The following is a 14517-nucleotide window of genomic DNA, read 5'->3' as shown; positions in this document are numbered from 1 at the left end:
ATGTAGTTTTTACCTACTAAACCTTTATTAAATGCAGAAATGTGTTATTCATAGTAAATTATTTATGATTCTTAACATTACAGGACAGTTTTTCAAAATCTGTCATCATGCCTATTATTAAAAATAGGACATATATACTATTTAATTGAAGAAAATAAAATAAAAAAATGGTACGAATAAGTTTAATAGTTTTAGAGAACAGTCATATTTCATAAATTCGGATTTTATTTTTTCCTGGCTGAACACTGGGAATTTTTCTACAAAACTTTGCACAATAGGGATGATGACACATGTTGAATTATATAACAAAATCTAGTAACATAGATAGCAAATGAGTAATTTATCACAATAATGTAGATATTAAAATAATATATGGAAATACTACAAAAATACAGGACTTGCACGTTTCAAAATTGAAGTAATTTTTCAACTTCCAAAAAGGAAAAAAATAAGGGTACCATTCGATTCCTTGCATTTTATCCAAAAAGATATTGTACAGCAACTATATACATAAACGCAATATTTCACCGACAAAAACGTAATTTTCTTATTTTGTCCATACATTCAAAATGGGCTCTGTGAACTTGACGTCACTTTCACTTATCGTTTTGTTAGAAGTGTTTTGCGAGTGAAGTACGACTGTCGGGCTTTGACTATCATTTCTGACTTTTGTATTGCTTTAATGCAATGGGTCCCATATAGACATTTGATCCTAAAAATAAACCTGATCGATTGATATGTACTACTAGATATAAGTAACTATAGAAAAAAACAGCTCTTAATCATAAAAGGGCATTTTTTCTTCCCTTATCCTGCTACTGCCTTTTTCACCTCAGCAGCTCGAACAAGCCTAATTTCGTCACTCCCTTGAGTGAGGAAAGTGCGACTTTCCTCACTCCAGGGAGTGAAACAATGTAGCTTTTTAATTTAGTGAAGGCCATGAACTTCATACTTTTATTACATTTTTTTTATGGTACGGTACGGTACGGTCCGGTCCGGTCCGGTCCGGTCCGGTCCCGTCCCGTATCGTATCGTATCGTATCGTATCGTACATATTATAATACTTTTTTTTCTGTTTATTCTGTGTAATTCGAAATACATTTTAACCTTTGATATGTTCTCACTACAGAGGTGAAAAATTATGTGTGCAACACGAGAGCAAAGTTATTTTACATCTCGTGTTTTTGAGTCCCTCGCTACGCTCAATATTCTACCTTAGAATCACTCGCTTCGCTCGTGATTCAATTATAGAATCTTTCGCTTTCTCGGGACTCAAAATAAACACTCGCAAGATAAACCAACTCCTCTCTTGTTGCACAAATAAATATTGTGAAAAGGGTGTGATATTTTCGACGGCGCACGTATGAGAATTGTAAGGAGGAAATCCAGGAAGCTGGTGGTGGAAAAGGCACCACATCTCAGCCTGGCAACATCGAGTCTTAAATCCTAGGAACACCACTACAAGGATCAGCAGTCAAACTACGGTCTAAGAATTACGCATACGACACGGTCCAGTCCCAGAGATCCATACTTGGCCTCGCACGGAAATGCGCTCCGATCGGTCGCGTTATCGGCCTTCAGCAGTATGCAAAAGTCCACCTTCGACCTCGCTCTTTAAAATACTTGCTTGGCTATTGGTTCTTACCCGAGCTCATCTCCACCATACAGAAATAAGTAAGGATAGTGCTAATTCCATACATCAATTTTCTTACCAAAACCCGGGTTATTTCGTAGTCGACATCTAGCGTCAAGTAGTGGATTGATCAGTACCGCTACTTGACACCAGATGTCACGAGTGTCGCGACTGACTAAAAATGTATTGCTAAAACAATTTACAACATTATTACAAGCAGGTGATGAAAATAGTTGTAATATTAGCTGCTTTCATTCGTCGCGACATCTATTGTCAAGTTGCAGTACTGATAAATCCACTACTTGACGCCAGGGACCGGCCCGCTATCCCTTATCGGGGTTTTATAAGGGTATTGCATAAGGCTTAACTCACCATACCCTTTGCCAGACGAAACCCTTTGTTTTGCTTTTAAAAACCCTTATATAAAGCTACCACATTTGAGTAATCGGTAGCCCAAATACCCTTACAAAACCCTTATCATCTGCTCACCAACACCTTGCATATTGCTTATAAGGGTTAGCCTTATAAAGGGCTTCCCTTTTAGCATATAAGCGTGCTAATTTAAGTCGTCTACCTTTTTCATAAAGCACACATTACTTCGAATCCCAGCGATCGTCGGCGGCGACGGCGGCGTTCTTTGACTAGGCACGTATTTTCTTTCCTTTTCATACACTACCGTAGATATATACTAATCCTGTCTCTTTCACGCAAAGGGAAACCTTTATAAAAAGCGCTTAAAGATAAGGGTAACCCTTATTAAGGGCTAGCCTTATTTTTGGTTAGCTTTTCGGTAAGGGTTGGTCAAAGGTAAGGGTATGAATGGGCTTGCAGTTCAAAAGGGAAAGTCTTTCAATGTGTTAGCCGTGTTTAAGTGTTGCCCATTGAAAGGGTTTTATCGCGGAAAGGGTTGTCCGGTCCCTGGTTAAAACTACCACTATTTAGTGTCTTTGCCAAATTTTATATTAAAACCTGCTAGGTACTAATAAGTAATAAAGGTTATGCTTAGGTATTAACAAAATGTATTAAGACTATATAAGACCCTTCGAAGGAGCACGTTTGTAAACCAGATACTTATTGTAAATTACAGCTGCACAGGCAGAGGGTACAATATACACGTTAAGTACCATAGCAACAAGTTCCATCGAAGAAGTATCGGAGGCAGCCCCTGACGCCATTAAGTGGTTCCAACTCTACATTTATAATAATCGGTATGTTTCTAATTGTTACTCAAGGCATGTTTTTCCATACACTTCGTCTCACCATATAAGTAATAGTAGATTGTAAACCAAGGGATGAAAGGCAATCATTTCTGTCGAGGTTGTTTGGCCCACGAACGCAGTGATAGCCACTAGTCAATAGTCCGAGGCGGCTGAAATGATGCCTTTCACCCGAGTTAAACACTCTACTTTTCATTTCGAATACGAGGAAAGTAAAATGCACGTGTTTTTTCTTATAACATGACTAAGTATAATTTTAATATAAGGGTACTTTCAATTAACAATTTAGGCAACAGTATCGTTATTTATGGAATGATTGGAATGGAGAGTAATATCAGAATGGAAATTTTATAACTAATTCATTTAAACCTAAATTTCAATTGTTTATCGTAAAAAAGTACTTGGAACGTAAAATGCTCTAGTGCAGAGACGTATAATTTTCTGCACACCTTTTAGAACAACAATGAGTACCCTCTTTTAGAGCATGAGAAATGAAAAGTAAATAATGCAATAGTTTAAGGCCAGTCCAAACGAGAACAATTTTTCGCCAATCTGATTAAATTTGAAATATGGAATAGTAATCGAAAGTATTTATTTTTATTAACTATGGAAAATTACCAATATAAAAAGGGAGCAAAATTTCAAAGTCTTAATACTATAGTTGGTCAAGCAAATCTAGTCAGTAGAAAAAGGCGCAGAATTCAAATTTTCTAGGAACGGTAACCCTTCGCGCCTACATTTTTAAATGCCGCCTTTTTCTACTCACAAGATTTGATTTAAACTTTCACGATTTCTACACATTAAATTGTAAAACGAGACTTAATCTCGTATCTAAGTTTCGAAAGGTAAATCTTAAAGCTTAAATACGCGCTTAAATCCGTGCGTTTTACAATTTAGCAATGACAAGATTTGCTTGACCAACTATAGTTCAAATGCTGTATCTTTGCAGGTGTTTATTATATGAACTTGAAATCTCTATGAAATTACAAGAAAAGCACCTTCTTTTAAATAAAACAAAAGTTGTGGAAATCGATTCATATGGTAAAAAATTATCCTTGAAAAACCAACATACATACAGCTCGTGCAAATTAGTTAAACTATTTGCCGACAGATGGCGCTGTTCAATTATCCTTAGTATTCTTCTGATCAAAATTCTTTTCTGTTTATAGTTACATGAGATGATTGAAAGTTTATACAGAACCCTCGGTGCGCGAGTTAAACTTTCAGCGGTTTTTTTTTAAATATAGAGCCCTAAAATCTTTCGGCCCCAAATATTTTTCCGCCACTCGGCTCTGTCACACGGGTCAGCTGGGATTTTGCCTGATAGTCTTTGCTCTCCACCATAATAATAATATATCATGAATATATCATAATAAACCATTACTAAAGGTGACTGTCCATTTCTGACTGCCGCTGCACTGCTGTTGCGACGTTACCGCGGTGCAGCACTACTGTAGCAGCACCATATAACTATTATATTACTCTTTGAGCAGCACGACTGCGGCTGTTGCGGCGTGCAGTCGCAACAACGTTCGTTGATGGCTTGTCAATGTCAAGTCATATAATGTTAAACGTACAAATAAAATACTAATTTACTTTTGTATTTTTTACGAGAAGAAGCGAGTGACGATAATGCTATATGAAAAAGAAGACCAGTGTGCCTTTCTACAATAGTCAGAGTCCGACGAAGGCAGCTACGCAATATTAATAAAAAATCTGATATTTAATGGTGATCGTTTATTCAGGGAATATTGCCGATTAAATGAAAAGCAATTCAACATTGAATGAGACTTAATAATTGACGAAATACAATCGAATTACTCAAATGAAATTAATGCAGAGGAAAAATTATTCTTAACATTAAGGTAAGTTCACAATGTGAAATTTTCTTCCCCATCCTCTTGCCTAAATGCGTGACCACCGGACGCAAACGGGACTCATGTTGCTCGTAATATATACGGGGGGTGGGGGAGGGGGGGTGCGCACTTGATCCACCTGCATCACGTATACTCGTAGGTACCTACTCGGCCGTCAGAAACGTGCGGCTGGAGTGCGTCCCCTCTGGCAGGCTCTAGGTACCTCACTAACAGTGAAGTACGAGTATGATGAATAAAATAATTTGTAAGAGCTATAAGTAATTGCGCAATTTACACTTCATATTGTCCAGTTTCCTATTTGAAACTGAAACACAAATTAAAATCCCTCTTGTGTTGCAGGTTTCCATGGGCGGCACGGCACTCTTTATGATATGACCGCACCATCCATATAAAACTTGACGGGCGAGACAAGAAATCCTTTATGAAGAAAGCTATTTTCCTCACCTTGGCCGATAGAAAGAACTTTTAATAAATTGACTTGAATAATACATGGTTTCCTCGTGTTGGTGTGATGAAAAATTACGTGTTGCACTGTAACAAAGTTTGTTTAACCCTCATGCCTTAAGGCCCCCGCAACTGTCAATATTCTAAATTTTAAACCGTTCGCTTCTCTCGTGGTTCAATTTTGTATTATTTCGTATGTTTGGATATCAATATGTTACCATGAGGTATTAAACAACATCTTTGCCCCTTGTAGTAAAAATTAATGATTGCTTCGTTTATTTAGCTCAGGAATGGCTTTGCAAATTTTGCAATGACAAAATTAGATAGCGTCACCATAAACGACATTATATAATATGATATTACGACTAGAGTTGCCAGGAATATTCGGCAACTATTCGGCCTATTCGCTCACTTTGCCGAATATTCGGTATTCTATTTGCCTCTCTATCGCTCGTGCCCTGTCGAGCTTTTAGCCATCCTCGCAAAACTACGAAAAAATAAAAGAACAGTTTTAATGAATTTATCATGAAATGTTAAAAAAATCACGTAGGAAAATATAGCTTGGCGAGGATTAGGAAATATTACCCGAAACTGCGTAGGGGGCGCCAGGGCGCCCATACCACCTCAGAATAATGACTAAAGCATAGAAGTCGGGCAAAAATGCTTCACAAGTATGTATACCCGTACTTTGCTTCCTTACGAATTAGATAATGTGCCGAAAAGAGATGCATATATGCTTGTTATTTCTCATTTACGTACGGTGTCATAAGTTTGATAATTTGCTAGGGATGTAACTGTGTCGACTTTTTATATCGATAAATTATGCATAAGTTATGTGCCGTGTAAAAGAATAATCACGAAATTGGCAAATTGATAATAGTCTGGCTAATGAAAGTTGAACCTGAAAAAACGCGGCAATTTCAAGAAATCTGTAGCAGGCGGCTCGTTGAAATGAAATGAAATGAAATGCGTGGAATACAAGGATTGCATAACTTTTATACTTTTTATAATTTTCATATTCTAAAAATCATTAAAAAGTATAAAAATTATGCAATCTTTGGAATCAAAGAGCCGCCTGATATGAGGATTAATGCATGTACCTAATATAGCTTTTATCTCATTTGCAGTCTACCACTCAGAACCGTCTAACTATACCTCTCGTTTTTTTATCATTAGAAAGAAGGCGAGCGATCTTAACGTGTCGTTTTATCGAAAAACACTTTGAAAATAAGTCACAACAAATATAATATACGATCATTTACATACTTTTGCTTTCATAAGTAAAATATTGCTATATTTATAAAAAAACTTGTCAATAAAAAGACACGTGGAAATGGTTTACCGTTTTTTCTAATGCTAAAAGACTAAGTATAGTTTCTAGTCATGTACAGTCAGCTGCATACAAAGTTCTGTAAATTAGTATGGACGTAGGGTACCTTTTCTCTGCAGCTGACTGTACCAAATAGGAAATGAAAAAAAAAAAAAAAAACGTTCGTGTAATATATATTTTTTATTTAATAATAGGGAATATTACGCGAAACTCGGCGTAGGTGGCGCCACTATCACAATCTGAGGGTCTATCGCGAAACAAGAAAATCGAACTTTCGTTATCTAACATCTCTGTCACTCTTGCGTATTCGAGCGATAAAGAGGCAGCTAGATAACGAAATTCCGGATTCGAGTTTTCCGGTAGGTCCCCTGAAAACTTGTCAAAAACATGTTAAAGGTACAGTATGAATAAGTTACTCTACGGTGCACTAAAAAAGCTAGTGCTGCACTCTGGTGGCAGAACATTGCAGTAATATCCCCTATTCCTCGTCCATTGGAAATCTGAAATAAAAAGTTGAGTTTTGTGACCAACAATATTAATAAAAGGAACATTCATCAATGATCATGAATGTCTTTTTTATTAGGGTTCCGTACCCAAAGGGTAAAAACGGGACCCTATTACTAATACTTCGCTGTCCGTCTGTCTGTCACCAGGCTGTATCTCATGAACCGTGATAGCTAGACAGTTGAAATTTTCACAGATGATGTATTTCTGTTGCCGCTATAACAACAAATACTAAAAAGTACGGTCCCCTTGGTGCGCGCGTCCGACCCGCACTTGATCGGTTTTTAGTATTAAACTATAGTCTGGCAAACACAATCTGTCAGTAAGTAAGAACAAAGAAAACTATAGGTACAGTCGAAGGCAAAAATATCGATCCAGACAAATGGCTTAAAAATATGTGAACACGATTTTATTGTCTGAGCGTACACATACTTTTGAGACTTTGGAAATGTATATATATTTATGCCCTTGACTGTACTCATCAATTAAAATGAGACAGTCCTGGGCCAAACTATAAGAAAGCTGTAAATGTCGATAGGTTATTGATCTGAGGTCGATACATCACTATGCCAAAAATATAACCTTTCATACTTAGCAGAAAAGTTCGAAAATATATGCAAAAATCTATATAGACTTGAATGCAAGTAATAATTACATAAACAACATATCGATTTCTATGTTTAGGGTCAGGTCCTATAAATTAATTTCTTCAAAATTGAACAAAACTCACCGATTAAAGGTTATCGGTTCGTGCGTATTTTCTTTTCTTCCTGTATGCGATTTACAGCCCTCGATCACACAAGACATTATCACAAAGGGAACTTCAAACCATTAGGTACAAATAAAAACAGCACGTTTTCCAACAATCTTTCAGGAATAGCAACAATATAATTAAAATAAACCAAGATGACCGCTGAAATTCCCGAAATATTTCAACTAAAATAATACGACTATGTCAAGTTGTTACAGTTGTCATTAGTAATCTGTGAGTTGTCACTTACCTGTGAAATAACCATAATCTAAATCCGTGGAAATAACGAACATATATTTTATTTGGCTGGATTATATTATAGAACCACATAGGACCATTTGACATTTCCCTCAGTTTATCTTATGACAATACTGAAAAAAACGAAAGAACTTGCGGATTGTTGTCTCACTCACTCATAGACAAAAAGTAATAACGTGTTGTGAATACGATATCTTTTACCAAGCTTTTATTTTTGCCCGGCTTCTTTGCTTTAGTCATTATTCTGAGCATACCACAATCTGAGGGTCTATCGCGAAACAAGATGAAAATCGAAATTTAACATCTCTGTCACTGTCACTCTTGCAAATTCGAGCTATAAAGAGGCAGATAGCGAAATTTCGGATTCGCGTTTTCCGGTAGGTCCTCTGTAAACAAACCGCCTTGATGCATTAATGTCATATTTTGTTATCTCTGAAAACTTGTAAAAAACCTGTTAAAGGTACAGTATTTATACGTTACTCTATGGTTTACTAAAAAGGCTAGTCCTGCACTCTGGTGGCAGAACACTGCAGTAATATCCCCTTTTATCTTAGGCTAGTATACTAGCACCATGAAGTTATATCTAAATCCGTGACTAGCACCCAAAGGAAATGGATGTGTAGATTTTAGTGTTCTTATTTACTGGCAAATTGGGTTTGCCCTTCGAGCAACAAGGAAGGGAGTCGGCATTCGCACTATTTCCCCTCTGCCGAGGTACAAGATCAATTGTGCATGCATACAACTAGCGCGGTGCGTGTTGTACACAATTATTGTGTACAACACACACCGCGTGTTGCACATAATAATTGTGTAATGCGCTCTTTTTTATAAAGAGATCGAGGTGTGCAAGACTTATCTTTGACGTGTGTCATTTTCTATGTAAAGCCTGACCAGTTCAGACCAGAAATTAGTTCCAGTGAAATTCCGCAACATGGCGCGTGTCGTCATTAGAGATTGGATTTTGTAAGTAGTGAGTGAGAAGTAGGTACACGTTTTCCCCCGCAAAACGACGTGTCGGAAGCCGTGGCCGGTGTTGCTCGAAGCGTTTGCCAGACTATAGTTAACTTCCGAATTTGATGCTGTCTTTTTCCGACCTATCATTCTAGTTTCCTAACTGGCTCTGTGATATGGCTCAATCACGGATGTAGATGTCTATACCAACGCAATTGGCTTTTTTGCAGTTTTTCTGGGATTGGTGTCACTTTAAAGCTACCTCTTACATACTCATTTCTGACTTTGTCCAGTTTAGTCACCCTTCCAGCCCACCCCAGCATTTTCATCTCAGTCGAGTGAAGTTTGGCCTCATATTCTTTCTTAGATGTCCAGCACTGCTCCGTATAGCATGACGAGTCTGACGCAAGTCTTATACTTTCCCTTTAGTTTTGATCGGCATTCTACGATCGCCATTTGAACCAGCCAGCATTCAGCAACAGCGTCGTTGCAGGCTTTTCTTGGTGTAACTATACAATTCAGGGTCAGAGTATAGCAAAAGGGGCCCGATTTTAGGACTTAGAAAATTTACGGCCAAAATTTTCTGCATTTTTGTTACTTTTTTTTAACTTTAAAGAACACATTAAAATAAGCATCTTTTATTGATAGAAGTTTTTTAATAAACTTGACTGTTTAGGAACTAGAGCGATCTGAAGTTGCGAGTTCGGACCTTAGTACGTTTTTGTTGATAGTAATTTCTGTGACAGGCTTCTATTCTGGGTAGTTATGCCCTTCGGGCAGGATGACACACTAACCTAACCTAAACCGAAATGAAACCTTACCTACAGTTTTTTGGTGATAGGTAGTAATTTCTGTGACGGGGTCGACGAAACCGAAATTAAACCTTACCTACAGTTTTTGGTGATAGGTAGTAATTTGTGTGACAGGGTCGACGAAGCCCCCACGTCGCGGGGGTTTCTATTCTGGGTAGTTATGCCCTTCGGGCAGGATAACACACTCAGATTCAAATTCAGATTCAGATGTTTTATTGGTAAAAGGCAGTCATTTTACAAGTCATTAAATTACATATAGACCAGGAAATGAATGCCCAAAAAAAGGTATAGAGGGAAATGCTTGGAACACAATTTTTGACTTCGTAGCTTTGTTTGGACTATTTAGGAGGTGAACATATCAAAAGTCCCCGGCCGTAACCCTGGTGCTGGGGGGGAGAGGGGGGTTTGAAGGTTCCATTTTTCGGTTTTTCGATTATATCTCGGAAACTATGCGTCTGAGCGTCTTGGCCACATAATTCATAATTTAATGCTTATTATCATGTGGTACAAAACAGATGTTACATTAGGGTACGTTCACACAAGAACCCTGTTAGGGCACAGCAAGTATTAGTATTTCTTAAAAACAATAAAAGCATAAAAAAAAAACTAAACTATAACTAGGTAAATTAAAATTAACACATTTATATTAATAACGCATATATATTATTTTATACTTATTTTATTATATTAATTACTTATTATTTTATTATAATTTTTATTTTATTTTATTATAATCAATTATGTACTTATTTGGGTACTATTTCAATAGGTACATATAAGTATTGATTTATTTTATCTTTATTACACAATTTGTTGTTAAATACATTCCCACAGTAGCATTAATAAGTTTGCATTAAATATATTTAATTCAATTTACCATCCATTCAATATATAATATTATAAGTAGATGTATTTAATTTAAATGTAATGTAGATTATCATTTTAGGTATTTTTATATAATTTAAATTATTATTATTTTATTTGGGCAAAGATTCATCATTCAGGTACTCGTCTGTGGAATAATAGCATTTTTTGAGAAGCAAATTTTTTAGTTTCCTCTTGAACACATTGTCTTCGATTTCGTTTATAATTTTTTCGGGAAGTTTGTTTGCTACAAGTATGCATCGGTAATAAGGGCCTTTTTTAAACATTTCTAAATTTGTTGGGGGTAGTTGTATTTCAATTTTATTATTTTGCCTTCTTTGCGAGTTAACAACTTTTTTTGTGAATAGATGCGAATTGTTCCTAACAAAGAGTGCCGCTTCCATAATATATATAGAGGGTAACGTGAGAATGTTTAATGCATCGAAGTGCGGTCGACAACTATCTGGTATATGCGTGTTGGTAAGTATGCGAATACATTTCTTCTGCATTAGGAATAGTTGATTGACATCAGTGCTGGCCCCCCACAGAATCACACCGTACTGAGCCTTGCGTGCGCAAACGCAAAATATGCTGACAGGGCGGTCTCCAAGTTAGTGTTGACCTTGAGCACACTCAACGCGTATATAAAGCTCGATAATTTAGATTTTATATTTTCGATATGTGATTTCCAGTTTAAACTTGTATCTATTTTAATTCCTAATAACTTAAATTCATTTACTTCCTCTATATTTTCGTTTGTAATGACATTTGCAGTGTTTTTTTTTTGAATAGGCCTAAATTGCATTATTTTAGTTTTCTTTAAATTAATTTCAAGATTGTGGTCTGAAAGCCACTCCGTTATAGTTTCTGTAATTTGTGGAAGGCGCTCGTTACACTCGGTACTATCCGCACAATTTAGCAACAAAGAGACGTCATCCGCGAACATCACACATTTGCAGTCCATAATTTTAGGCAAATCGTTGATATATGCCAGAAATAGGACACATCCGATCACGCTTCCTTGAGGAATTGAGCAGGTAGTGGTCCGCATTGGTGAGGTTATCGCCTTTACTACACCCGTGTTTTTATAAAACCAATCAATTTGTACGCACTGTTTGCGGTTTTGTAAATATGACTTAAACCATTTATGGGCGTTACCGCGGATGCCCATGTCGTATAGTTTCCGGAGAAGAATGTTATGGGAGACACGATCATAGGCTTTGGACATATCTAGGAGTAGCCCTACAGCATATTTTTTAGAGTTTAGGTAATCAAGTATCTCCTGGATGTAATTATAGATTGCAAGAGTTGTCGAATGTCGCTTCCTGAAGCCGAATTGATTTTTGTCAAAGATCTGATATTTTTCAAAAAAATTATAAATTCGTTTGGTCATGGCTTTTCCAAATAGTTTGGAGAAGGTCGGTAAAAGTGCAATAGGTCTATATTGGCTTGGATCGTTGTCTTTACCGCTCGGCTTCAAGACAGGTTTAATTTTTGAGACCTTTAACAGTTCCGGAAATACTCCTTCGCAAAAAGATTGGTTTATTAATAATTTAAGCGGGGTCGCCAATGAGGGCTATCGTTTTTTCGCTCACCAGTTGGCGCCTCTGTTGATGGTGGTCCAAAAGACTTAAGAACAGCTGTCAGTCATTGAAGTGACAAGTGACATTTGACATTTCGAACTATGGAAAAGACCACCATCTACACTAGCGCCCCTAGCGGCGAATTCATACGCGTTAGCCCTCATTCAGTAATGCATAATTTAATCAGTATTGACGGAATGTCGTCTATGCCAGAACTAGTTCGATTTTTCATTTGCCGCATTAGTGTAGTGATTTCGCGCTCAGTTACTTCGCTTATCATTATTGAGTTTATTGTAGGTGTAATGACGGGGCGGCCGGCCGCTTGTGCAGGTGCGCTCGCGCTCGCGCCGGCACCGCTACGCTACTGGCCAGTCATGACTCACCTACCGATGCAAAATATTCGTTGAGAGTCTTTGCTATTTGGTTGGGCGTTTCTACAACATAATCCCATTTGTTTCATTTGTTTTATAAAATCTAACTTTTTGGACGATTGCACACATTTTTTTAAAATTTTCTCATATGTCCTGTAATAAGATATGAATTCTTTGTTTTTTGTGTGATTTCTAGCAATCCTAAGGAATCTTTTATTTTAACATGCTATTTTTAGCCCGACAGTCAACCATGGCGTTTTATTGTTTTTACATTTTATTTTTATGCGTTTTAGCGGGATATATTTATTGAGCAATTCTTGTATTTTATTATGAAAGTTGTTGTAATTTTGGTTTACGTCGTTACTTGGTATATCACGTCATCCCAAACGATGTTACTTAGGTCGCCTTTAAAATTCTGCATATTTTTCGTACTAAAAATACGTTTATAAGTATACCGTTGTTTGTTTATTTCCTGTAAGTTCTGTGTTTGACAACTGTATATTACGCTTTTATGGTCGGAGATACCATTTTCTTCGACTTTCACTGAATGGTCTGTTTTATTCGTGAATATGAAGTATACATACAAAATGAAAAGAGATTTATTTTGTTACAAGTTTTATTAAGTCAAGTTTTCGATATCTTGTATAGTTTTTGCAATATCCGCTCTTGAAGGTTTATTTAAGGCTCTCATTTTTATCTTGATTTGCCAAAGCGTTAGAAACCACGATGGCTAATAGACTTTACTCATTCTGTGAGAAATTTAAAATTTTAAATGATAACCAAAACGGATTCCGCAAGAACAGATCTACAACTTTAGCTTTATATAAATATATACAAGAAATAAATACTTAATATCATTGATAGTAAGAACTACGCAATCGGAGTCCTATTAGACTTGAGTAAGGCATATGACAAAGTAAATTATAAGATTTTATTAAACAAACTCTACAATATAGGAGTGAGGGGCATTACGCATTCATGGTTCCAATCATATTTGGCAAAACGTGAACAATATGTGCAAATAGAATACCACAATCATAAAACACAGTCAATAGAGCAAGTAAAATCCAAAACCGTCATTATGTCAGGATCTATTCCACAAGGCAGTGTACTCGGGTGCCTCCTATTCCTAATATATATAAATGACCTCCCTAAAATACTTGACCAAACTAGTATCCTATTTGCAGACGACATCTCCATAGTTTTTCCGTATTCTACACATGAAAATAACCTAAATTCCCATTTAAACGCCACCCTCACTAAAGTAGTTGATTGGTTAAATCTCCACAACCTTGAATTAAATATAGAAAAAACTAAAATCATGCAGTTTAAACAGCACCAAAAAAGTAGCTTATCCATCAATTATAAATACAATAATCAAACCATAGATTGCGTAAACTCCTCCAATTTGCTAGGCATTGAAATAGATTCAAACATAAACTGGAAACTCCATATCCAAAAAATCACATCAAAAATATCTTCATTTATATACGCTCTAAGAGAAGTAAAGAAACATACAGATGTAAAAACCGCCTTATGTACTTACTATGCTTTTGCTCACTCCTGGCTCCGATACGGTATAGTTATGTGGGGCAATAGCACCAACATACACGACCTGTTTATCTTACAAAAGAAATGCATAAGAATCCTAACCAACATAAACCAAACAGATAGTTGTCGACCCCATTTCCGTAAACTCAACATATTAACATTGACTTCTTTATACATACTCGAGATAACTAAATTCAAAAGAAAATATAATTACTTTATTCCAGTACCAAAAGATCCGGCTACCTCAAATTTACGCCCTAGAAATACAATTCAAGTTCCATTTTCAAATTTAAGTATCCATAGCTCTAGTCCATATATAATGTGCATTAAGATTTATAACTAACTTCCAATAGATATAAAAAACGAAAAAA

General features: G+C 36.4%; 1 protein-coding gene across 1 annotated transcript in view; it reads left to right on the top strand.

Annotated features, from left to right (window-relative positions):
- LOC134754900 (2-Hydroxyacid oxidase 1) overlaps positions 1-14517 on the top strand; it is a 67070-nt gene that overhangs the window by 19128 nt on the left and 33425 nt on the right. The window contains exon 3 of the mRNA XM_063691372.1: positions 2721-2841. Coding sequence (XP_063547442.1) covers positions 2721-2841 — 121 coding nt within the window. The remainder of the gene's footprint in view (positions 1-2720; positions 2842-14517) is intronic.

This window comes from Cydia strobilella, chromosome Z, assembly GCF_947568885.1.
Source record: "Cydia strobilella chromosome Z, ilCydStro3.1, whole genome shotgun sequence".
NCBI lineage: Eukaryota > Metazoa > Arthropoda > Insecta > Lepidoptera > Tortricidae > Cydia > Cydia strobilella.
This window is presented reverse-complemented; position numbering and strand designations above follow the sequence as displayed.